Consider the following 27,856-nt stretch of genomic DNA (forward strand, 5'->3'; position numbering starts at 1 on the left):
TGCCACTGTGCCTAATTGTATTTACGGCTTTAATGACCGCTCGGCCTTGTGCTCGATGACGGTTGTATACAGGATATTATATGCCTGCCCACTGGCCTTGTGCCTGACAGACAATTGTATACAGGATATTATATGCCTGCTCGCTGGCCTAGTGCCTGATATGACAGTTGTATACAGGATAGAATATTCCCGTATATCCAATCTTTATAAACTGTTATAGGTTAGTTGGGCACAAATATGAGTAATGATTCTTAAATTTAATTTAGTATCGAAAGATCACAAATATGAGTAATAGGCTGTAAAAATCAATTGATTATATTAAGTGATCCCAGTAAATTAATATGCTCTTATGGAGCAGCTAAAGTTATGAAACGACTTATAAGTAATAAGCTTTAAAAATTAAATAATTACATGAAGAGACCACTGATATGACTTTAAAGACAGAGAAAGAAATAAATGCACAGATAAGATACTGATAATTAAATTATTTCCAAAGTACAATTGAAATATATAATTGACCTAGAATTATGAAATTTCATATATTATTGTAATTTTAAATCATTTAGTTATTCTACCTTAAGATTATGCACTACTAAGCAATTTGCTTAGCGTGTTGGATTTTCCATCGCATAGGTACTAGAGACCAATAACCGCCACAGTAGTGCTCTGTCTACTTTTTGATGGCATCTGCTACAGTCCATAGTCACCTTAGCAGTGTTTATTTTGGTAGGGTCCATATGTAATTAGGTTTTGCATTTTGGTTTATGTATAATGAAATGTATATTAATTTTGAACATTGTAATTAAATGAATTTATATTTTAGATTGTAAATAAAGCTTGTAATTTTTGTATATAAATTTTCATATGAATGAATTGAATTTTATTTTCTTGAAATGATATGATATGGTACATGGAAAAATGATACAGCTATGAAATTGTTTTTAACAGGTAACTATTGAAACCCACCAGATGCATATAAATCAGAGGAGGCTTTGCCCGAATTTCCATATAAATAAATTGTGATAAAAAAAAATATTACCAAATGTTTTCTACAAAGTTTAAAAATTAACAATGGACACGACAGGATAAGATAGGGTGCTCTGACACCGAATGTGTACTTCTTGCTCGGCTTTACTGTAGACGGGTGAGGGGTGTTACAATACTTACATTTTAATGCTTTTTAATAAATTATCAAATTTTCTTAAAAAAGATTAAGAGTAATATATTAATTTTAGTCAAATATAAATTTGATTGAAAGAAAATTTTGATTTCACATTTTAATAAATACAAATATAATACATACAAATATAATACAATAGAAATATATATGTATGTGTATTACATGTTTAATTTTTTAAAAAACACTTTTAATATTTAACTCTTTATAATTTATATACACTGAACACTTTATATAGTTTAATTACTTATTAATAGCAATATAATTGAGAATTAAAATGTGTATAATAGAGAAGGACAAAGATAGATAGTGAGAAATAATAATTGTCGGTTCAAAATCTTAATATTAAGGATGTTTTTGTTAGTAGGTAAAAAAATTAAGGATTAAATATTATTTTATAAATTTTAACTTTTAAAAAAGTAATTATTAAATTTGTCTCCCAAACATCTCAAAAAACGGTATAAATATTTTTTCGTTTTGATAAGTGAAAGTTTTATTAAAAGCCAAAAAGTGAGTAAAGGAGACTGAGATAAACAAAAGGTAGAATGAGATAAACAACTGCGAACCAAAACCAAAACTTGTCAGACCTAAAAAAACAAAGAGAAAGAAAGCAGGAAAGAATAGGCTGCTCCAAAAAACTCCCTAGAATAAAGGAAAACTACCAGAAGAGATCAAAACTAGAAATATTGTCGTACCTGTGAGATAACCAAAACCAAGACTACAATGGAAAGAAAACAAACTATTAGCTCAAGGAGTAATAAGGACGAGTCCGCCTCTCAGGAGAAATAAGGATGCCGTGTTTTTAGGCTTGAGTAAAGGAGTGATAAGGTGAATTCTGTAAATATTGTATATTTGAATGAGTCTTTGTGGTTGAGATTCTTTGGGTAATTCGTTCCCTTCCAAGTGATAGTCTTCATTATTTTTCTCCTCCTTTTCAGCAACCTCTGTTATTATTCTTTTTATTTAAGCTGAATGTATACTGTCAATTGGATCATTGAGGTTTCACATTAATAAAATTACATCTTCTTCACTTTGTTATCTTGGTATCAGAGCCTCAACGATCTGCTCACCATGGCTTCTTCTCTGAATGTAGCCAATTTTGTTACCTTAAAGCTCAAACAATCAAACTATCCTCTGTGGAGAGAACAACTTTTGAGTTTAGCTGAAAGTCAGGAATTGTCGGATCATTTGGTTAATGGCTTTCTGAAGATCGAAATTCGTTACCCCTCCCAATCCAATTCCGTAAAACTATCAACCACAAGAATCGGACATCTTCAAGGCATGGCAAAAGTCGATAGATTACTTCGTGGGTGGATCTATGGCACCCTTAGTGAGGAATCACTCGGACTTGTCATCGGACTAGAAAAGCGATTCATACTGTTTAGAGTGCATTAAAAGATGCATATGCACAAGATTCTCAAGAGAGGGAATTTACCCTCAGACAACAATTGACCTATTTTCGCAAAGATGAAAATCGGTCCATCACTGAACATCTGCGTTTGTTTAAAGAACTCTGCGGCTTTAGCGCTATCGGGAAAAAAGTACCCGATGAAGAAAAAGTCTTTTGTCTCCTTACGATGCGGGACCCCAAGAAAGCGTTTACTACGACGATGCTTAAACCACCGCGACCCAATTTTAATGAACTGGTCTCTCAACTTAAGAATTTAGACCAGCGACGAGTGTGGTTTTCCACACAGAACGAATCTGGTCTTGATCAAATTTCGCATGTGGCTTTTTATGGAAATCAACAGAATTCATCCAGTAATTCCTCGAATCGGCGTCCTAGATTTAATTCCCAAGGGCGTGGTTTTCAAGCCCAACAAACGCATAAAACCCTTTTCCAAACAAAGAGTCGAATTCTTCCAAACGGCTACCTCACCCGGCTGGTCGTAGAAGAATGACACCAGGTGAGCAGTGTATAAGAACAAAGTGTGTCAATATCGCAATGAGAGATGGTCACATCGCGAAGATTTGTTGGTGGATTCCACAAGAAAAACAAAGCAGCCCTGCTCAAGCTCTTTCGGCACTCACATTGGATACTGATGTTGTAGATACTGACTGGGTTGCAGACTCTGGTGCATCGAATCATATGACAGGTAACAAAAATCTATTCCATAAACTTACTGACTATTATGGACCTGATTCCATAACCATCGGCGATGGAACGTTTCTATCCATCGATGGTGTTGGAATGACGTCTATAGAACAGAAGCAAAAATTATCACTTTCAAATGTCTTTTATGTTTCGCTCTAAAAAGAATTTACTTTCTATAGGCCAATTAACAGATGATTATCCTGTGAATTGTGAATTTTCTAATGTTTCTATTTCTGTTAAGGATCGACAGACGGGACAGGTACTGCTACAAGGGCCACGGAAAAATAACCTTTATATCTTGTCAGGGAATCCGAAAGCATATTTTTCCAATCGATTTAGGTCTGGAACAGCAGACATATGGCATCAACGATTAGGACACCCTCAACCTTCTGCGATTTCTATTTTGTTTAATAAGAACCTTATTGATGTTAAAGGTTCCTTGCATTCTAAATTTTTATGTGATAGCTGCCAATTAGGCAAATTGAGCAAATTTCCATTTAGTTTGTCTTCCAATACAAGTACCTATTTATTTGAAAAAGTTCATTGTGATTTATGGGGACCAGCCCCTGTTTTATCTTTTGCCAAATTTAAATATTATGCTTGCTTGGTAGATGACTATTCTAAATACTCTTGGCTTATACCACTAAAGAAAAAATCGGATTTCTTTGTTGCTTATAAAGCTTTTGAACAGTTTGTGCTAAGACAATTTGGGAAGACCATCAAGGTTTTCCATTCCGATGGAGGAGGTGAGTTTTTGAATAATGCTTTATCTTCACATTTTCTTTCACAAGGTATTAAACATCAAGTGTCGTGTCCTCAGACACCCGAGCAAACAGGTGCTGTCGAACGACGACACCGTTTTATTCGTGAATTAGGATTGACGATGATGTATCATAGTCATGTGCCATTGTCTATGTGGGTCGATGCTTTTCAAACTGCTGTTTTTTTAATAAATAGGTTGCCTACTTCTGTGCTAGGGAATGAAACACCATATTTTAAATTGCATGGAACTCATTTTGATTATAGCTCCTACGTGTCTTTGGTTCTAAGTGTTTTCCATATATATGGGACACAAGAGGTCATAAGTTTGATCCTAAGTCTTGTTTATGTGTTTTTATAGGGTATAGTGAAAAACACAAAGGTTACAAATGTTTCAATCCCAAAACTAAGAAAATAATAATATCTCGACATGTGAGCTTTGATGAAAATGTTTTTCCGTATAAATCTGCATCTCCTAATAAAATGTTTGTTGACAAGCTTATGGATTCTTGGTTACCATCTGCTGAGATTACTGATTTTCCACTAAGTTCTGAAGAAAGTGCAGGTCCAGATGTATTACCAGTTCCTATACCAGCAACACATGACAATCGGACTATAGGAGATCATGAAACAGAATCTGATCCTACAAGTGAGTCTCCACTAGCAGCTCATCATTCACACTCTCGATCTTTGTTCAAGATGACGGATGCATCTAGAAACAGGCTGAGCAGCTGTCTCCACCTCCATTGTTTTTGTCAAATAGAGTTGAAGACACAGTTCAAAATTCCTTAGCAGTAGAGGACGTTGTTGGTAAACAAGTTGTTGCAATTGAATCAGACTCGGTGTTTTTGTCATCTCCAACTAATACTCATGTACCTGGTACTTCTATGATTGATGATACTGTAATCAGTCTACCAATAGTTCATACGGATCAAGAAGAGTTGCTTCACAAGTGCATTCATCATCTTTGGCTGAAATATCACCTGAACAAGTTCAGACGAAGCATTGCGACCTCGACATTCGATGGTCACCAGTCACGATCCGAATAGTTAAGCCAAACCCAAAGTATGCTTTACATGTGTCTATATCTCCTGATATACCTCCTGAGCCTAAAACTGTTAAGAGTGCTCTTGCACATCCAGGTTGGAAACAGGCTATGATAGAGGAGTATCAAGCTTTACAGTCAAACCACACTTGGGAACTTGTTCCTAGACCAGCGCATGTAAATATAATAGGGTGTAAGTGGGTTTTTAAAGCTAAAATAAATTCTGATGGGCATTTGGATAGATTGAAAGCTAGACTAGTTGCCAAGGGGTTTCATCAACTAGATGGTGTTGATTACACGAAACCTACTCCCCTGTTATTAAACCAGGAACCATACGCTTAGTTCTTTCTGTGGCTTTAGTGAAAAATTGGCCAATTCGCCAATTAGACGTGAAAAATGCATTTTTGCATGGATTTATAACAGAAGATTTATATATGGATCAGCCACCTGGAATGAAAGATCCTAATTATCCTAATCATGTTTGCAAATTACAGCGAGCATTGTATGGTTTAAAACAGGCTCCGAGAGCCTGGTTTAATAGGTTGAGTATGTTTTTAATTGATTATGGTTTTTTTGCGCTTTAGTGATCCATCCTTGTTTGTCATGCATACATCGACAGGTGTATTGGTTTTATTAATTTACGTGGATGATATGTTGTTAACAGGATCGTCTATGGCTCTAGTTCAGAATTTTTTGCAGGTCTTAAGCAAGGAGTTTTCCATGAAAGACCTTGGGCCATTGCATCATTTTCTAGGCATTCAAATTCAATCGACTGACTCTGGGTTACAATTGAATCAAACCCGTTATGCCTATTCAATTTTGGAAAGAGCTCAGATGGTGGATTGTCAACCGATGCCCACTCCACTTGTTCAGCGACACGATGCTGTTACAGACCCGACACCAGTAGCTGATCCCACCTTCTTTCGAGGGCTTGTGGGTTCGTTACAGTATTTGACACTAACCCGACCAGATTTGTCCTATAGTGTCAACTATATTTCTCAATTCATGCACAGTCCAACTTTGTCTCACTTAAAATATGTTCGTCGTATATTACGATATCTCAAAGGAACAATACATTTTGGCTTATTTTTTAAAAAAGATACCTCACTTGTTCTTAGTGCATTTTCTGATGCAGACTGGGCCGGATGTCCAACCACACGACGGTCTACTACAGGCTACTGTACTTTTCTTGGTTGCAATATCATTTCCTGGTGTGCCAAGAAACAACACACTGTTGCGCGTTCTAGCACTGAGGCCGAGTATCGTTCCATGGCTCACACTGCAGCCGAGCTTACTTGGCTTGGATATCTCTTACAGGACTTGCAAATCTATCCCAAGCAGCCGCCTATTTTATATGGTGATAATCTTAGTGCACTACATTTAACAGTCAATCCAGTATTACATTCACGCAGTAAGCATGTTGCTCTTGACTATCACTATGTTAGAGAGCGTGTTGCTCAAGGGGTTTTGATCACAAGATACATTCCCTCAGCATATCAAATCGCTGATATATTTACGAAGTCCATGACAAAGGCTCGCCTAGCACAATTTCGACGCAAACTATGTCTCCACCCTGGACATAGTTTGAGGGGGGATATTAGCTCAAGGAGTAATAAGGACGAGTCCGCCTCTCAGGAGAAATAAGGATGCCGTGTTTTTAGGCTTGAGTAAAGGAGTGATAAGGTGAATTCTGTAAATATTGTATATTTGAATGAGTCTTTGTGGTTGAGATTCTTTGGGTAATTCGTTCCCTTCCAAGTGATAGTCTTCATTATTTTTCTCCTCCTTTTCAGCAACCTCTGTTATTATTCTTTTTATTTAAGCTGAATGTATACTGTCAATTGGATCATTGAGGTTTCACATTAATAAAATTACATCTTCTTCACTTTGTTATCTCAAACTACTGATTGATGCCTCGGAAGAGATTCATATCTTCTTGAATTTGCTTAATGAAAAACTGTGCCATTACTTCGTTAAGCTTCGAAAAGATTCAACCCAATTTCTTCCCCACAGATATTGTTCCCACGCCTCTTATTTTGGGTCCAAGATATGTTTGGCAAAACTATCCAAGCGTAACGATCTTCTATGAGCAGCATTCATCCTGCTAATATCACTATCAGATGGCCGAAGAACTTTGCTTCTTTTTTTAGCAAAATTTATTTTTCTTCCCTCCTCGAGATAATTTTAGTGACATACCAAGCAAATCAGCGACAAGTTTCTTCCGTCGCCTCTGCTTGAGGAGGCGTTATTTTTTGATGTAGCCATTGTGATTAGAAGATGAAGGATGAACCTGCTTTGAGGAACTAAAAGGGACAAGGGCTAAGTGATTGTGGGCTGAATCAGAAAAAGTACGAGAGGGTGAGGGGGATGAGTTTGTTATTGGAAGTAGCTCTAAAAGGCCAGAGCATTCTGGGGCCCCAAGTCCAAAATCACACAAAACCGAGTCCAAAGAAAAACACTTGCATTATTGCATTTCATTGCAATATACTCAATTTTCGAAAATTTTAATTATTGTATATTTTTTTAACTTGTATCGTTATTTTTAAAAATATTAACTAAATATAATTTGGAGTTTGTTTGATATTGCTATTAAAATTGTTATTAAAAAAATATTTTTCTAAATATATTAATAAAAAAATATTAAAAAATAATTTAAAATTAAATTTGATAAGATTTAATAATAAAAATATTAAAATAATAAAATATTTTTTTAAACTGTTTGATTAATAACATCTAAAATGATTTATTTTCTCAGAAAAATAATTTTGGCAGCTAGGCATAAGCGCTCTTAGAAACCACTTTAAATTCTTAGCTAATCAATGTGGGATCCTTTTCTCAAATTAAGCTAACTTCTCTCTATCTTGGGAGTTCACTCGTCGCTACTTATTCTTACAATTGGGCTTATGCAAGTCAGGATTTGGCTTTGAGTACTGTGGTTTACAATTGGCGTCAGCCGCTTTATCTTGTTTCTTGATGCCTATCCCTTCATTATAGGTTTATTAACTAATTTTACATAATTTTTAATTTAGAGTGATTCTAATGCAAATTGTAATCACTCAAGTTTAATAATCTTAATTAACTTACAAATTAGAGTCAAATCCATAGTTCAGAGCTCAGACTTAGGCCTTTATAAACTATTTCAAATTTCCTGTTGAGTGGGATTCTTCTCCAAACTAAGCTTAAGCACAGTAACACTTCTCTCTGCTATAACTACTATCACTATTCCCATTTGGTAACTATTACTGCCTATCACTGTTGCCATTTATCTATTCTATTGTCGCCACTACCATCATTTTTTGAAATTTTCTAGTTATAATTATAATCATGTTATCACTGTTAGCACTTTATCATCACCCTTGTATGTCATCATTTTCATCATGAATAAAGTAAATATTGAAATAAAAATATCTACATTATATCAATTATATGTATTTTTATTTTATAATTACATGATTGATTGATTATATTATATTATATCATATTATATTATATTTTACTAAGTCACTAAAATGAATATTATTGTAATAATTATAAAAATTAAATGAAAAAATATAAGAAGTAAATGAGTTATTAAAGATGAATGTCATAATGGAAAATAATTATAAAAACTGCATAAATTAAGTACTGAAAATTAATTAAAAAAAAAAAAAAGAAAGTAAGTGAAGCAAAGTTGCAATTTTTCATAACACTAAAACATTGACACTATTCAATTATATGCAACTTTGTACGACAGACAATCCTTTCACAATAAAATATATATATTTGAATAGACCAAATAAAGTGTTTAAAGTGGACTTATTATTTAATATGTAAATAAAGTCTATTCTATTTTAGAATTTGCCAATATTCGATACTGCACATATTTTAAAAATTAGTCTATTTGAATAATTTTATAAATACTCTCTATATTATACTTTAAATATATCAATCTAAATATTATTTTAAATTCTATTTATATAAAGAAATTTTTTACTAATTAATTTATAAAATTAATATTTAATTATTTTAAAATCCACCGTGTTGGAATTTTTTTATCGAATGAAGTGAAAAAATATTATGCAAAGTTGCAAACATTCCCTTAAATGTGTGTCCACATATATAAATTTCCATATTTAATAAGTATATATAAAAAAAAATTATTAAACTAACTTAATTTTTTTAAAACTTTCATTAATTGATTTATTAAATTTATTAAAAACCATTAATTTTATTTTTAATGACATCTTATTTTTTGAAATAATTTTTAATCATATCTTTTAGTAATAAATTAATTTTAAACTTTTAAATTTAATTTTTAGATCTGTTTTTTTTAAATAATTTTTAGATCACTATATAAAATTTTGAATTTAATTTTTCTTTTTAGTCCACCTAATAGAGACTGAGACGTGTACATTCTTTACATGTATATATATATATTTTTTTTTACATTTTTTATTATTTATTTATTTATTTTTCTGCTTGACTCCCTCAAAATCCGCATTTCGTCTTTTGGTCTCTGCCTCATGCCTCTCCTACTTCATCTAAAAGTCGCCCGTACGATACACTGATCATTAACACAAAAATGGAAGGCATCGATACCTGCATCCCAAACTGCCCTTATTGCCAGTATAGTCCAACACTTTACTACTTCTCTTTCTCTTCTTCTCCTTCTCAATGCCCTAATTGCCAAAATAATTGGTTTACATCCAACTACGGCATCCCCAGCTCTTCTACTTACGCTTATGAATCGCCACCTCCACCGCCTCTTCCACCTCCACCTCCACCTCCACCGCCTCCTCCACCTCCTCCTCCACCTCCACAACAACAACAATCATTGAAACCTCCGCCACCACCACCAACACGACCACAGCAAGGACGGCGACCACCGCGACGACCGTCCAGAACAAGAAGCCAGATAGATGCAGGTCTTGCAGAGCAATATCGAAAAAGACAGGCTCAGGCGATGCCCCGTCTAACTGAAGTTGACATTCCCATCGGAGATAATCCAGATTGGAGTAAATTTTCTCTCTCATTCTTAATAAAAAAAATTTTCTGTGTATATTTTTTTTAATCACCTGATTATTAATTTCTATACACAATGAATGCCAATACTCAACTTGATGTATTTATGAACAACAATTTGTATTTTAAAGGAAAAAAAACTCATTTGGTGGATTTGTTAATCACGTTATTAAATAGGGATGCATAATCTTAGTTATTAGTTTAATTGCTAAGTGGATATGATCTCATCTTATTATCAATTGTTGATAATAATATGTAATTATCTACATCTATTAATATGGGCAATAATTGTAATTAATTGGTGAAGGAAAATAAAATATACATATCAGCTTTATATAAATATATCAATGAGTAATACTAAAAAAAATATATCAACTATTAAAAATTATTTATTTGAATGCTGACAAACATAAAATATTTATTTATTTTTATTTTAAAAAAAATATTTACATTATTTTTACTAAAAAAAAAAAAGAAAAATATTTTTAAAGAAAAATGATGAAAAATAATATCTTTTAATTAAGAAATCATTCACTACATGTTCACTCTCACTTACAATAATACGGATCTCAACCGTTCATTTGATTGCAGGAGATCCATCACTTTATCTCATGGGATTGCAGTTTAGCATAGTGATCGTCTGGACTGCTATGATCATTCCCTCAACGCTTGCGGCGGTGATGGGTGGTGGCAATGTAAACAATATTATCATGCACGTAATTTTTGATGGGAAAGCATTGAATTACTGAAAATTGATATCTTTTTCTATTGCAAATCAGGTTGAGAAAGCTGAAGCAATCCAAAGTTCGCTCTTTACAGCAGCGATAAACACGTTCTCGCAGATTTTGTTGGGTTCTCAACTTCCGGTGGTGATGCAAATATCCGAAGCTTTCATCATCCCAGCAATCTCCATTGCTATATCAACTAATAATAAATTTAGTGCGAGACTCACTCCTCGTCAGGTTAGTTGCCTATTTTGTCAATGCTATCTATCTATATCACGTACATAGAGATGGCATTTTTTTAATCCAATTTAAGTATGTTTAATTGGAAATGATGCATAATTTGTTTAGATTTATACTAAATTAATAATGTTTTATCCATTTTAGTCAACTTGATCATCCCAACTTGAAAATTTGATCCAACTCGCTTGAATTTGATATGAATATTAAATTGATAAAATTTATATATGAAGTTTTTTTTAAGATAATAATAATAATAATAATAATAATAATAATAATAATAATAATAATAATAATAATAATAATTCATCATAACAACGGATCCCATAAATCCATTGTTAATACTTTTATCGACAAAGTGTTTAATAACATATTAAAATTTATCATTACATTTTAAAATTAACTTTAAATTAGTGAAAGATTATGATTGCCACTAATATACGTTAGATCGTTGAATTCGGTGCTAAAAATCCTTTTTTTTTTATAGTTACCTATTTACCACATTTTAACCTATAGAATATCTGTCTAATTAAAGTCCTCACTTGACTTTAAATTTTTAGGCCGAGAGATGTATGTCCACTTTTATTTAATTTGTGGCACATAGTATTGTTTTTCCCTGCAACAGAAAGAATAGTGCACATAGGATCCCTTATCAAAAGGAAATAGACTTGAATTCAAAATTTTCCACTTTGATAATAAATATATTAAAAAAAAAAATCTAACGTCAATTAGGTTATTAAGAAGCAGTGCATATGGTTTAATTAATATATATTGTTGTGCTCACATGGCGTTTGTATTTATTTTTTGTGGGTGGTCCTGTGCATTAGATGTTTAAAAGATCAATGAGACGTATACAAGGAGCAAGTATTATTGGGTCCTTCCTTCAAATCATCGTTGGTTTCTCTGGTCTAGGGGGGATTTTCGCAAGGTGGAATATTTTGTAATTTATTCAATTCATCAAATAAATTTTAGTGGAATTTGGGATTTTTTTTTTTATTAAGAGCTTTAATTTGGATTTCTTATGATGCCAGCAAGCTTACCATTCTCTCTTCTATTCCTCTCGTGACTCTCACTGGACTTGGGCTTTATGACCGTGGATTCCCGCAGGCAAGGCCTATGCTTTATTCAATTGGTTTTTTTTATAAAATAGACATAATTTTTAGGTTCCTTCCATAGTTATTTTATTTTTAATTTAATTTATTTTTTATTATTAAATTAAAATTTATCCATTCATTCAATGATAATCATTAATAAAATAAAATTTTCTTTATAAAAATTAAAGTTGTGTTTTGTTAGCTGGAATATAATATTCCATCCAATTGCATGTTAATGTTGCAGTTTGTTCCATTAATTTGAAATTATACAAGATGTGATATTTCTTCAATTGGATTGATGCTTGTAGTTGGCAAAATGTATTGAAATTGGACTCCCAGCAGTGGCTATTGTGATTTTCTCAACCCAGGTAAGTTACATGGTTTATTAATTTCTTATTTTCTAATTTCTAGGGGTGAGCATTTGGTTCAAACAGAACCAAATCGAACCGAATAGAATTAAATTATAAAAATCGAATTTTAAATTTTAGAAATCGAACCGAACCGAAATGGGTGAAAAATCAAATCGAACAAATCGCTCTATTTCGGTTAGGTTCGGTTTAAACCGATCGGTTTTATTTTTTATTGATTTTTTAATTTAGACTTGATTTTCAAGTTATTTGATCTAATTTTAACTTTAGTTTGAACCTAATAACCATTAATCAATAAAATTAAACAATTAATATATATAAAATTAAATATAATTCATAAATTTCCCATAAAAATAAATCAATTCAAAAATTGATTCGATTTAATTTAATTCGATTTGAATATATAAATTACTATTCAGTTCGGTTCGATTTAATCAATTTTTTTTCTTTTCAAAATTAAACCAAACTGAAATAATCAAAATTTTTATAATGTAAAATCGAACCGATTGAATTTTAAAACCTAACCAATTGAACCGAATTGATTCGGTTCGATTTTTCAGTTTGAACTGAATTCTGCTCAGCTCTACCAAGTTCTCTTGTAGTTGGATCTATCCTGTAATATGTAAGAATCAGATTTTTTTTTTCTTTTCACAATTTGTTTAGGCAAATTATATTATTCAGGTAAATTGTCAAAGTATATTTTTATAAGTAAAAAATTTATTAATTATAAGACTAGAAAAAAATTTAGCATAAGTTGCTGACTAAATTGGGTCGTTAGGCCATCCCATGATATTCGACTCAGATTACGACATATTAAGTGAAAAAACCTAATAAAATAAAATAAAATTTACTTGAATCCAAAACATGAATTTTCAAAATTTTTAAATTTATTTGCACAATGTAATATTTTGGGTTACTTTTCATATAGAAATTCATATTATTAATGCAGTTCCTTCCCTATATTTGGAAACCAAAAAGACCTATGCTTGTTCGATCAGTTGTGATCACGATCTCGATTGCAATTGCATGGACCTTTGCAGAAATTTTGACCGTGGCTGGTGCATATAATAATGCATCTCAAGAGAAACAAAATAATTGTCGCACTGATCGTTCAGGGCTCATTCCTGCTGCACCTTGGTGAGATCAAATTTACCAACTACAACTTGATTTTCATTCTTGCTTTATCTTCTCACTTTACATGTTGAATTATACATAAAATTGTTCCCTTCATATAATAATTTTTTACTTTGTATAAATATATAGTCGGTGTTAAAAGTAAAACAAGAGAGTTTAAACCTAGCTACTTTGTTTCCCTAAAATTTGAAGCTGCAACCATGAATTTGGCTTACCAAACTTTGACTATCAACAAGATTTCAATTAGTTAAAGCAGCATGTACTAGCATAGGCAATTATTCTTTATCAATTTTTTTTACAAAGAGAAAGCAGAGGGAGAGAGTATTAAACATTGAAAAAAAAAAATTAATTTTTACTAAATTATCTTTTAATGTAATCTTAAGTAGCCAATCAAGGGATAACTTGATTAGTCTTCCTTCATCTTTAAGGTGTAAAAATCGAAGTGAACTTGAGTTCGATTCAACAATCTATTTTGAGATTATTCACGTTTATAGTGAGAAAAAAAGTTTATCTTTCATTTGTGTCTATCAATTATTATTCAGCGTATTATTTCTTTATTAAATAAATTAAAAAATTAATTTGTAGTATGAACCATTTTACTGAGCTATTCTATGTGGAAACTTGCAATAATAACTATTATTTTTGTGACTTGAAATTTAGATATGTTTTTTATGGAAATTCGAATTGTGATTCAACCGGAAAGTTTCGCGTTGCTACCTGATTGGGATAAAAAAGTGAGATTTGTGGTGGTAGCGGAAGGCATGGGCCTATAGAGTAATATTGTAATATTCTATCGTTTGTGATAGAGTTGTAAGATATTCAGAAAACACACTGGGATTAGAGTTTGAGAGTTATGAGTGATTGTATCTTACTCTTTTCATCATAGTGAAACTTTTTTTCTCTTATCTTGCCTGTGGGTGCAGACCTTGCGGTTAAACCATATTAAATCTTGTACTATTCTTCTTCTCTTTTTATACTGTATGATTGTGCAATTTATGGGTGCGCCTTAGATTTACATGCTGATCATAATAATAACATTTTGCTACAATTAATATATACAGGATCAAGGTACCAAATCCATTTCAATGGGGCTATCCTACTTTTGAAGTTAGAGATATCTTTTTAACGATGGCTGCTTCATTTGTTGCCACCATTGAGGTTAGATATATATATTATGAGCATTTCCTTAATTTATTTTATATACATCTTATACTATGGTTTGCCAAATCACTCATTTAGAGAGAAAAAAAAAGCAAAAAAATATAGCTTTTTTCTTAAAAAAAAATTGTGTACAGTTATTGGAATTGCTCCCATAGGAGTCTATATTATTTATAAATTAATGTTAATAAAAGGTTTATTAAGAATGGATTAATAGGTAGGGGTGAGCATATTTCGGTTCAAACCGAAAAATCGAATCGAACCGAGTCAATTCGGTTCAATCAGTTCGGTTTTAAAACTTAATCATTCGGTTCGATTTTACATTATACAAATTTTGGTTATTTCGGTTTGATTCGATTTTGAAGAGAAAAAATCAGTTAAACCGAACCAAATAGTAATTTATATGTTCAAATCGAACCATATCGAATCGATTTTTGAATTGAATTATTTTTATGAAAATTTATGAATTATATTTAATTTTTTTTATATATTAATTGTTTAATTTTATTGATTAATGGTTATTAAGTTCAAACCAAAATTCAAAATTAGACCAAATAACTTGAAAATTAAGTATAAATTAAAAATCAATAAAAAATAAAACCGATCAGTTTAAATCGAATTGAACTGAAATAGAGTGGTTCGGTTCGATTTAATTTTTTACCTATTTCAATTCGATTCAATTTCTAAAATACATAATTTAATTTTTATAATTTAATTCGATTCGGTTCGAATCGAATACTCACCCCTGTTAATAGGTTTAACACTACTCATTAATGACGATGGTATTCGAATCTCACACCTCCCTCACCATTTAGTTTTCAAACTAAATATAATTAAGAAAAGGAAGAGGAAGACGAAATATGACATTGTATTTTGTTTTTCTTAGGCTTCCAATTTTTGGGTTTTTGATTTTTTTTTTTAAATTTACTTTAAAATATTTTAAATTATTGAAAATACAAAAATTATTTTTAATTAATTAAGAATAAAAATTAATGCTTTAATTTTTTTAATAAAAATTAGATTAGATTAAATTAAATTTAAAATTTTATGTTAATTAGGACGCAAAAATTAATTGAGCATTTTATCAAGCAAAGGAAGAAAAGAAGAAGATCACAAGCTGCGGTCGAGCTATTAGTTAACTATTTGTAATGTTATTTAAAATTAGTTAGCTAGTTTTAGAACTTAGTTAGCTAATTTTGTTAATCAGTTAGCTTAGCTATCAGCTGTGCTTTTCTTGTTAGCTCTCTTTCTTCTTCCTCTTTTCCTCGTGTATGAACATCAGAAGGATATTCTAATCGATGAGAAGCACATTTTCATTCTAGCACATCTTTGTAATATGGTGTCAGAGCTAGAGATCCAAATCTAGAACTATAAATAGTTATTTTCTGCCTTTCTTATTCTCAAGGCTTTACCGTTCATCAATGGCGGCAATTTCCTTTATAGCTACTGCAAGTCTATTAGAAGATGGTACTTCACTCTGTTATCTTTATCATTCAGAAAATCGGAACTCAGTAGTAGTAATTACCTGAACTCATCTCAACCAATTTTCTATCAAGGAGGAGATCTAATCAAGGGTTTCTTGATGGTACAATTTGTAAGTCTTCACAGCATCTCCCATGGATTCGTTGCAATTATCTCTTTGCAGCATGGTTTCTAAGATCTGTTTCCCTTCGTGTTGCTTCAATTTGGGGAAAATTGCATCAAAGTTTTTTAGGGAGGTTTCGGGTCTATTATTCATCAAGTCTCAGATGTTACTACGTATTCAGTTTCAAGAAATATTGAGGACATAATCTAAGATAGCTCTAGTCTTAATCCATTTAAAGATCAAGTTCACATGTTGATGCTGCTTCTGAACAATCAAATTACTTCATTTTCTTCTCAAGTGAACGTGGCAGGTATAAATTCTTCCATTTTTTCTACAGCATCTTCATCAATTTCACATAAACTTTTTCATTCTCAATCTATTGTATATCCTTGGATTGTGGATACTAGTGCCACAGATCACATAATTTTTTCCAACTCATTGTTCTTAATTCAATTCCTGTGTCTAATTCCTTTGTGTCTTTGCCTAATGGAGTAAAAGTACAAGTTACTAAAATGGGTACAGTACAATTGAACTCTTTCCTTACTCTTCATAATGTCTTGCTTATTCCATCGTTCACCTCTTCATAATGTCTTACTTATTCCATCGGTCACGTTTAGTCTATCGTTTGTGAGCAAGTTAGTTCTGTCTAAAAAGGTATGTTTCATCATTCTGTCTCACTATTGTTTTCTCCAGGCCCTTTCATCATGGGAGACAATTGGTCTAGCAAAAATCAAGGATGGGTTATTTGTCCTGTCACAAGAAAGTATTAATCAAAGTATTTGTCATTCTTTTCAGTCTAATACAGTTTCTTTTGAAACCTGGCATCACAGGTTGGGTCATCCTGCTAATGATAGACTAGTTACTTTATAGTCCTTGCTTTCCCTTTCCTCTAAAAATTCTTCCTTTCCATGTGATACTTGTCCAAAAGCAAAACAAAGAAGATTATATTTTTTCTCCCTAACATATTCCTAGTACTTCTGGTCCTTTTGAGCTTATGCATATGGACATATAGGGCCCTTATTCTCAAAAAGATATTATGGAAATCATTTCTTTTTGACTATTGTTGATGACTTTACCGAAAATGTCTGGACTTTTCTCATGAAGTCAAAATATGAAGTCTCTTTTCTTGTTCCTCAATTTCAAAAACATGTTGCCTCAGTTTCAAGCTTCCATCAAACAGATATAATTGATAATGGGATTGAATTCCTTTCACATTCATTCTTTGCCTCTAATGGCATTGTGCATCAAAGTTGTCTGTATACCCCTCATCACAATAGTATTGTTGAGAGGAAATACCAGCACATCCTTAATGTTGCCAAAGCTTTTTTTTTTTCATTCTCATCTTCCTCTCATGTTTTGCGGTTTTGCTATACTCACTTCTCCATATCTTATCAACAGAATTCCCATGGCCAAATATCAGAATAAATCACCCTTTGAACTTCTATTTCACATAACTCCATATTCTCATCTTAGAGCTTTTGGTTATCTGTGTTTTGCCTCTAATCTCATTGCTCATAGAAGTAAATTTGATGTTAAAGCCAAAAAGTGTCTCTTTGTTGGTTATCCAATTGATGTTAAGGGTTATCTTTTGTATGAACATGATTCAAAGACTTGTTTTGTTTCAAGAGATGTAGTCTTTCATGAAAGTGTCTTCCCTTTCTCAACAATCTTCTTCTCTTATGTCTCCACCTAGTTCTATTGTTCCAAATTTAGTTTTACCAACTGTTTCTATTTTTCCTTTATTAAATACATCTGTTTCTAATTCCTTTCCTCTTATTTCTCGGTCAACTTCTAGTCTACATACCATGTGTGATCATAATGTGTCTGATTTGTCTTATTTTGTCCCTACTTTAATGGAACCTTATCTACTGTTCCTGCCTTAAGAAGGTCTACTAGACAAGTTAGATTACCAGTGCATCTTCATACCTATCATTTATAATTGAAATCAGGTCAAATTCTTCCATCTTCTGTATCTTGTCATACTTCTTATCCTATTAAAAATTACATTTCCTATGATAGATTGTCTCCTCATTACAAGTCTTTTATTCTTAATTTTTCTTTCACTTTTGAGCCAACTTCATATCACCATGCTGTTCAATTTGATCATTGGAAACAGGCTATGAAGGATGAACTTGATGCTTTAGAATAGAATAGGACTTGGACTATTACTCAATTGCCTATAGGTGCCAAATCAGAGGGTTGTAAATGGGTTTACAGTGTGAAGTTTAAATCTGATGGTACCATTGATAGGTACAAGGCTAGACTTGTGGCCAAAAGGTACACATAGAGGGTTGGATTTGATTACTAAGAGAATTTTAGTCCTGTTGCTAAGCACACTACAGTTAGGACATTTCTTGCTCTTGTAGCCATTTCAGTTGGCACCTATCTTAATTGGATGTTAATAATGCTTTTCTGAATGGGGATTTCTGAATGGGAGCTTGTTGAAGAAATTTACATGGATCTTCCTCCTGGTTATATACCTTTGGAGGAGTATGGTGGTGATGGCTCAAAGTTAGTTTGCAAACTTCAGAAGTCTTTATATGGGCTGAAGCAGGCGTCAAGGCAGTGGAATATAAAATTTACCGAAAGTTTACTTAATGAATGGCTTTATCAATCTAAATTTGATTACTCATTGTTCACCAAGTAATATGGGGATGGGTTTGTTGCACTTCTTGTATATGTTGATGACGTCATTATTGGCACTGGCAATAAAGGGTTGATTGATGAATTAAGGGTTAGTTTGAGTTCATGTTGTAAGTTGAAAGATCTTGAGAACTTGCAATATTTTCTTGAAATTTCGAGATCAACTAAAAGCTTTGTAATTTCTTATAGGAAATTTATTTTAGAAATGTTGGAAGAGTATGGATTACTTGTGGCCAAGCCTATCTCAATTCCAGTAGAACTGAATATCAAACTTATGCATGTAGAAGAAAAATTACTTGTAGATCCAATTCTTTATAGACAAATAGTTGGGAAATTGATGTATGTTATATTGACAAGGCTAGATATTGCCTATGGAGTTCATGTATTATCTCAGTTTATGGATAAACCAGTTGAGATACATTTAGATGCAACACAAAAAGTTCTCAAGTATCTAAAGAATGCTCTAGGTCAAGGCTTATTCTTGTCTTTGCAGTTTGAAATAAAGTTGACAGCATATTCAAACAGTGACTGGGCAGATTGTTGTGAAACTAAGAGATCGTTGACTAGTTTTTACATTTTTCTTGGACAATCCTTGATCAGTTGGAAGCCCAAGAAGCAATCCGCAGTTTCAAGAAGCTCAGCAGAGGCAAAGTATAGATTTATGGTAGCTACAACTTCAGAAATATTATGGTTAATTGCTTTATTATCAGATTTTAGAATTCAAGTTCCTCAACCTGTGTACTTGAATTCTGATAGCATGTCTACAATACATATCTCCAAGAACCCTGTTTTTCATTAGAGAACAAAGCTTATTGAAATAGATTGTCACTTCATCAAATACAAGGTGTTGCTTGGAGTTGTTAAACCAGAGTATTTGAAGTCAAGTGAGTAGCTAGCTGATTTGTTTACAAAGCCATTGCGTCCTTTCAAATTTAGGTATCTTTTGAGCAAGTTGAACATTAGCAATATATATGCTCAACTTAAGGGAGAGTATCAAGCAAAGGATGAAAAGAAGAAGATCGCAACCTGTAGTAGAGCTATCAGTTAGTTGAAATAGTTAGCTACTTGTAATGTTATTTAAAATTAGTTGGCTAGTTTTAGAATTTAGTTAGCTAATTATGTTAATCAATTAGCTTAGTTGTCAATTGTGCTTTTCTTGTTGGTTCTCTTTCTTCTTTCTCTTTTGCTCTTGTATATAAACTTCATATGGTTATTCTAATCGATGAGAAGCACATTTTCATTCCAGCACATCCTTGTAATACATTTGATATAAATTGAAGGGGGAAAATGAACTTTATGTGTAGTTATATATTGTTTTTTTTCCCTGCATGATTTTCCAAAAATGAACTGTAGGGTCAATAAATATTTTTTTGAGAAGATTTTATAATATTTTTGAAGAACATAAATTTAGTGTTTCATGTCCTGAAAAAAATATGAATCTTCTTTGCTATGTAGATAATGGATCCATATGGTTGTAAAATAACATACATATATACTGAATGCACCATACAAAAAATTATTTCATGCACTTGAAGCACACCCTCCGGACTTAGAATCCATAATTTACAGAGTAATAAAAATTTTAAGAATGGAAGATTTACTATTTTTTAGTAAATCTGAAATATTCTATAATTAACCTAATTTTTTTTCTTCATGATTTTCTTTTATGCCTGCCATTTTGGCTATTTCTCTTTTCTTTGGCTTTTCCCTTTTATTGATAAGAGTTAATGTTAATGCAGTCCATAGGAACATTTTCCACCTCATCAAGATTAGGGGGAGAATTTCGTGCAAAACCCCCAAAACTCAATGGTCCAATTGCCATACAGGTGACTTGTCAGAACTATTATGCTTTCATCCATTATCATCATGCTCATACTTGCTATTTGTTTGTAACTAAATATTTTTCTTTCAGTTTTAATGATTTACTCTAAAAAAAATTGAAAATTTTTATTACACTCATGATATCTATATGATATATCTATAAGTTTTTTAAAAATACACTACAATAAATGTTTAAACTAACAATAAAAAATTTTGTAGCGATATTAATTTTGTTGTTATAAAGTTAACATATAGTAACAATTACCGCTAATGATACATAAAAAAAGACATGACAATAATTGTTGTTTATTATTGTTATCATTGATAAACTTTTGACAGCAATAATTATTGCTGTTAATAATTTTTTTTTTTAGCAATTATAATTTTTTAGTAGTAATATGCAATAATTTTTATATTGCTGCCATAAATTTATGGCAGTAAATTTTATACTTTTAACAGTAATATATAAATTGTTACATGTTACTACAGAAAAAAATTGTAATTGTAGATATTATACAATAAAATTATGATTGCTAAAAAAAAAATTATTGGCTGCAACAATTATTATTGTAAAAAATTTATCAATGATAACAATATTAAATAATAATAATTGTTATATTTTTTTATTTACTATTAATAATAATTTTTTACATTGCTATTATATGTTAACTATATACCAGTAAAATTAATGTTGCTGTAAAATTTTTAATTGCTAACTCTAATATTTGTTATAGTAATAGTGACTTACATGTCCTTTAAAAATACTTTATTTATTTAATTAAGTGTCAATTTATCTTTTATTTCCCTTTTATATGTTTCTCTATTTTTTTATAATTATTTTATTTATGTTTTTTAAATACAATAATTTATCAATATATAATTTTTATTTTTTAAGTTTATTTTTTAATTATTATCATATAAAATTTAATTCGCGCACACATATATTTTATATAATAAAACCAAAAAGTCATAATCAATTATAAAACTAAATTATTAAATAATTTTATTGAAAAATATACTATTATACAAACAAGTAAATATTATCGCCCACACTTGACCTTTTTTAAAATAACAAATTATCTTTTTTATTAATGTTTTATTTCAACCATTATCATAGAAACTATAATGCTTAATCTACTATTGCAAATTCAAAAAGTGTATATATAACCTAAGATATTGTATTTATAACAAAATTATTATATTGTATTAATTATTTTATTAACATAAAATTAATTTACAATATTTTTTAAAAAATAAATATTAATATCCGTGCACCATGCCAGCACCTAACCAATTTTATTTTAACCTATTACACCATTGCTGTCTATTTTTGTTAATTTTTCTCCCTATTAATTTGTCTAGCTCATTGATAGTCATGCAATAAATATTCAAGTTTCAAACACTAAAGAAAGAAAATATATTGAATGAATCCATTTATGAATTATAAAAAATGTTAAAAAGCCACCAACATATTAGGTGCAGTAGTAAGATTTACTGCACTTTTAAAAGAAAAACTCATATTTAATCTTTTGAGAAGGTATTGTTGAAAGGGATAATGAATTGTAAAACGAGCGTAGAGAGTTACATTTATATATTAAAAAAAAAGATTATAAATAATAGAAAAAAATTATAATAATTAAGTCAAAAGAAAATATTAGGATTGCAATATGGATGTTTCGTAATTAGTTTAATTTATTTACCACACCTTTTCTATTTGGAACAGTTTGATTTTGCTTGTTTTTTTCTCATTTTGTTGATAAGACTTTATGTTTTTGCAGACTACTAAAAAAGATGTTGATAAAAAATATTCGTCGATAGCAAAGAGAAAGTATAGGAGTGCACTACCTATTTCGCCTGATCTACTCCGTTATGCTATTGGCTTACAGGTACCAAGTGATCTTTTTATTTTTATTTTTTTTTCTTCCTTAAAGACTGTTTAGAATAATTGTATTTTATAAAATTTTGTGAAAAATATTTTTAAATTTAAAATTTTATATTTACAATTTAAAAAAAAATAATTTTTAATCCTGTAGAATTGAACGTTATTATTAAAATTTTCATAAAAATAGGTGAAATTATCAAACAAATTTCACAAAATTTACCACACATTTTTATAAAACTATCCATATTTTCATATTTTATTTTTTTTTTCTTTCAAAAAACTACATTTTTCACCCTCAGCTTCATATCATCATTCTTTTCACTCACGAAGCCCATTTTTTCACCGTCATCTATTTATCTTTGTATTTTGACATTTTTTCTTTTAATATGACTATGGGGTATTAATGCATTTTTTAATAATAGAGAATAAGTCATAAGGAAAAAATGTGTTATTGATAGATATTATTTTGTCATTCTAAATTATTTAATTTACAGAGTGGTAGATATTATTTTAAAGGTTATAATATATAAAATATGAGTATATTATGTATCTTAAAAAAAAAAATTATATTAAGCAAAATTAATATAATTATGAAATTATTATTTATTTTATAAGATTAATATGTCAAGAATATTTTACGAAATAAATGTAAATGAATTGAATTTTCAATTCTGTATTTATTTCAAACATGATTTTGTGGAATTCAATTCAAATATTACCTCTGTTCATTTGTTTTATAGCATTTGGACTTTGTAAGTAATTAAGAAAATAATTTAATACACTCATTTTTATAAAAACATACTTGATTAAATTATTCTTTATCTCACTTAGAAAATTATATAAATATTTATTATATTTAATATAAATAAAGAGTAAAATTAAAAAAAAAAGTTAATACTTTTTATTTTTAAATGTGATAGTGAAAAATTTAAATACGACAAATAAAATAAGAAAAATTATATATATTTTAAGTTTCAGCATATACCAAATATGAAATTCACTCATCTATTTAGAATTTTTTTGCTGCAAGTTGAATTCTAGCATGCCAAAAAGAGAGGTTAAGATAGCCTTATAAAAAAAAAATTTTTATTCAATGCTTAAACTGATTTACTGTGACTCTGAGGTAGTAATTTTTCTTTAATAATTCTCATCACTAGGCATTTTGAGATCTTTCACATTCTGTTCTCGATTCAGCATCACTTATTATAACTTCTCATGAAATTTCAGGGAATTGGAACTTTATTTGATGCAGTTTTTGGCATGGGACTTGGTTCCACTCCTTCAGTGTAAGGAATAAACTTTAAATATCCAAAATATAATGTTAATTATTATCTCCCTCAATTTTTATTTTTTATATTTAAATTTTATATAATAATTAAAAAAATAATTAAATTATTTATTTTTTTATAAAATATATTAATAATTAATTAAATTATTTTTTATTTCACTTAAAAAATTATATAAATATTTATTATAATATTAAATAAAAAGAAAGAGTAAAATTAAAAAAAATTAATACTTCTTAATTTTTTAAATGTAACAAATAATTTTAAATAAAAAAACTTAAATATGAGAAGGTAATATTTTCTAACGTGGAATCCCATTCATACTTGTAAATAGAATTGTGGATTTAAAAGTCCATCGAGATTAAATTGAGTGACAATATATATATATATTTTTTAAACAAGGTTATTTATTTATTTATTTATATGGAGGAGAGAGACTTTATTTTACTGACACGTCAATTTGATAATGAAAAATTTTTATTGGAGTGATTTAAATATGCATTAAATTAAAATTTGAAAGATTTTAAGATATATACAAATTAATGTTTATAGAAAATATTGTTATAAAATTAATGGACAATGACTGAAATTAATCTCTTTCTTGTAAGGACTCTAAAAATTTTTGGCCTATCAACTAAAAAAAAAAATTTAAATCATATCATATTTTGATAATTTTACAAATTTCTTTTAATTTTGGCAAAATTTTTAAAAATTATTGAAATTTTATTCAATTTTTACTGATTCTATTAAAATTTAAAGAGTTGAATAAAATTGGGAAAACACGATTTGATTTTTTTTTTAATTAAGAGGCCATTTTTTTTTATGAAGATGTTAGGTCATGCAATAAAATAATCTGAACCAATTGATCAAATTTATCTAAACAATTTGCACCGATCAATTCTAATTCTTTATAGAAAGGATTTATAAATAAATCAATTGATCGCTTATTTGTTTTGATTAAATCGGTTTAATTCATCAAGATCGGTCTAGTCTTACGTCTATGGTATAATTAAACCGTAGCTTTTGTAAGAGGATTTTCTATTCTAATGCTCTTATCTTAATTTGAATATTAATTAATTAGGTGATTGAATATAATTTTGATGGTGGCTGCAGTGACCATTCTGGTTTAGTGGGATTAACAAGGGTTGGCAGCGTAAGGGTCACTCTCGTATCAGCAATTTTCTTACTTCTCTTTTCCACACTAGGTGTAGTACTTCCCACCAAAGTACATATCTTGTATATTATCATTAGCTATCTCTGTTTTATACTGTTATATATTTTAATTTGTTCATACAGTACTGTTTGATCTAATTAGATGAGATAACATCTTTAACAGGAAAACTCACAGCTATTCTCGCTTCTTTACCTTTGTCAATTGTGGCATCTCTGCATATCGTCTTCTTCCCTTATGTGGGTATGTACCCCTTTCCGCGTTTTAGCCAAGACTGTAGTTGAATTTCATTTTTAATGAGTAATTAAGTAAAATAAGCTTTTATTTCATTTTTTTTTTATATATTTTGGAAACATTTAAAGGAAATAAGAATAATTAATCTTTGAACCCTTAATATCATGCATTATAAATCCTTAAATCATAATTATTTTCATAATGATTACTACTAAACTTCAATTTATATGGGTCTAATTGCTAATTTTCTTTTTTTAGAAAAATTATTTACTATTAAATTTGCACGAGAATTTCAACTACTTTTTCACATTTTAACTAAATCATGACAGTAATTTGCCACACTGTACTGGGGAACAAGTCTAGTTGCCCATGCTTTATACTTTCCTATCACATTATGTTTTTATCTTATTTTTATGTATAATTACTGAACTGAGACAGATTTGTTGGGTTAATTAACAGTTTCAACAGGGCTTGAAGATCTCTATTACTGCGAATTGGATAGGTACAGGTCAAAGTTCATTCTAGGCATTTCTCTCTTTATGGGTCTCTCTATGAATAAATACTTCAATAATTATGATTTATTTTCTGGTCAAGATCTTCCTCTTTCTAGATCCTCCTGGGTGAGTATTCAATTACAGATGCCTATTGAAGTTCATGTAACATATTAAGGGACTCGAACACTATAGATTTTTCTTTTTTTTTTTTTTTGTGTTTCAGTTCAAAGAAATAATGCAAGTAATTTTCTCATCCGCATCAACGACTGCAACTATATTAGCTTTCCTTTTTGATCTCCTAACTCCCAAAGAGAAGCTGAAGAAAGAGAGGCCAATGGCGAGGAAGGAGGAGGAGAAGAAGGAGGACGTGGTGGAGCCGTTGAGGCCGCTAAAGGAGGATTGGAAGATTTATACTGCTTCAACACGTTCAAGCTGGTCAACCTTAGGGATTCGTCGTTCTCGTATGAACGGATAGACTTTTATAGTTTGTTGTAATTCTGTTTTTGTTAGAAATTTATAGACGCTAGAAAGGCACACTTAAATGGTGTCAAAAGGTAACAATGATGCCATTAAAATCATCGCTTTGGCTGTGAGATCTTTCAAGTTTCAAATGAAACCAATTAAATCACATATGGTGTCAAAAGGTTATTACTTTCTACATTCTTAGTTACTAGTTTTCTTTACTCTTCTCTTGTATCTTCTACATTAATTACACTATCAATCATACATCTCCACCACCATAGAAGCAATTTCCTCCTCCACTGTGGCTGCCTCTAATTATTAGGAACCTCTCTCTCTGTTGACCCATCTTGTGGTGTCTCTTGACATTAAAAACTATTTCACTAATGAAAGGTGCTCACATTCACCAACTATTGGCTATGGAAATTCTTATTCCTTTTAGGTGAAGTAAAAAAGAGAAATGTAGAAATTTTGATGTTTCGGAAAAGTTTTTGAGGGTAAAACAATCTTTAATAAGTAATCATGGTTGATCAAATGCTAAATATTGTTTTGTTCTTAATGTTTTAGGTTGTATGTATTGCATTTCGCCTTTGTTTAATTTAAAATGGATAAAAAATTAATTTAATCTTTGTATTTGACATCAAACTTAATTGGTAAAATGTTCAATTTAACTTCTGTACTTATTGAAGAAGTTCAATTTAGCCCATTTTTAATTTTTTATCTAAATTTACTCAAAAATTTCAATTTTAACTCAGTTTAACCCAAAAATTAAAATTGATGGGCTAAATTTGTTGATTGCTTGATTTGAATTAAAAATTAAGAAGTTCAATTTCTTAATTTTGGAGCCAAATTTCTTGATTTCTTTATTTAAACCTAAAAATTAAGAAGCTCAATTTTTTCATTTTATTAATTTTTAAGTTAAATTGAGCTTAAATTGAAATTTCTGAGTTAACTTATGAAAAAAATTAAAAAGAACTAAATTGAATTTTTTCAATAAATACATGGGTGTAATTGAACTTTAAGCCAAACTTAATTTAACGCATAACAACTCTTATTTTTAGCAACAATTTATTAATATAAATTAGGAAAACTTAGCATAGACAAGTTCAATTACACCCTGGTCAATCGACCAACCCCATACACTCAAACCTAAAACTTAGCATGCTAAGTGCAAAAACCTTACAAAAGGAAATACAACCAAGATCAAATAGAGTTCAGCTACAAAAATGAAAATAACGTTGCAACAATAGCTCAAAACCAAAGCATAAAGAAAACCCAATCAGCATAAACAAATAAATAAAGTCCCTGGCATAAACTAGCATCAAAACTAAGCACATCAATGCCCACTATCAACAGCCATTATGTAGTATCAAAAATTCTAGAGAAAAGCCTCATCCTAGCAACATCAACCAAGGACCACTCCAAAGATGACTGGATATTTCATGAAACAAATGGTCCTGCAATCAATATATGTATAATATAAAGGAG

The 27,856-nt window shown here is 30.2% G+C and overlaps 1 protein-coding gene and 1 long non-coding RNA gene across 3 annotated transcripts; both read left to right on the forward strand.

Moving 5' to 3' along the window:
* Positions 1 to 9,560: 9,560 nt before the first annotated feature.
* Positions 9,561 to 26,537, forward strand: LOC110652518 (nucleobase-ascorbate transporter 4). 2 transcript variants are annotated; one of them, XM_058151391.1, is made up of 15 exons: positions 9,561 to 10,070; positions 10,669 to 10,772; positions 10,857 to 11,039; positions 11,867 to 11,967; positions 12,071 to 12,146; positions 12,442 to 12,501; positions 13,451 to 13,638; positions 14,697 to 14,793; positions 20,761 to 20,847; positions 22,621 to 22,728; positions 23,952 to 24,010; positions 25,124 to 25,215; positions 25,347 to 25,424; positions 25,875 to 26,035; positions 26,133 to 26,537. In XM_058151391.1, the coding sequence occupies exons 1-15, from the start codon at positions 9,638 to 9,640 to the stop codon at positions 26,382 to 26,384; spliced, it is 2,079 nt and encodes a 692-aa protein (XP_058007374.1). In that variant the 5' UTR covers positions 9,561 to 9,637; the 3' UTR covers positions 26,385 to 26,537. The 2 variants fall into 2 exon arrangements, with proteins under 2 accessions (XP_058007374.1, XP_058007375.1); XM_058151392.1 differs by lacking the exons at positions 11,867 to 11,967; positions 12,071 to 12,146.
* On the forward strand, positions 15,922 to 20,266 carry LOC110652519 (uncharacterized). The gene is made up of 2 exons (XR_002494440.2): positions 15,922 to 16,688; positions 18,495 to 20,266. It is a non-coding gene; the product is annotated as an uncharacterized LOC110652519 (long non-coding RNA).
* Positions 26,538 to 27,856: the final 1,319 nt, after the last annotated feature.

Source organism: Hevea brasiliensis, chromosome 8 (genome assembly GCF_030052815.1).
Source record: "Hevea brasiliensis isolate MT/VB/25A 57/8 chromosome 8, ASM3005281v1, whole genome shotgun sequence".
Lineage (NCBI taxonomy): Eukaryota > Viridiplantae > Streptophyta > Magnoliopsida > Malpighiales > Euphorbiaceae > Hevea > Hevea brasiliensis.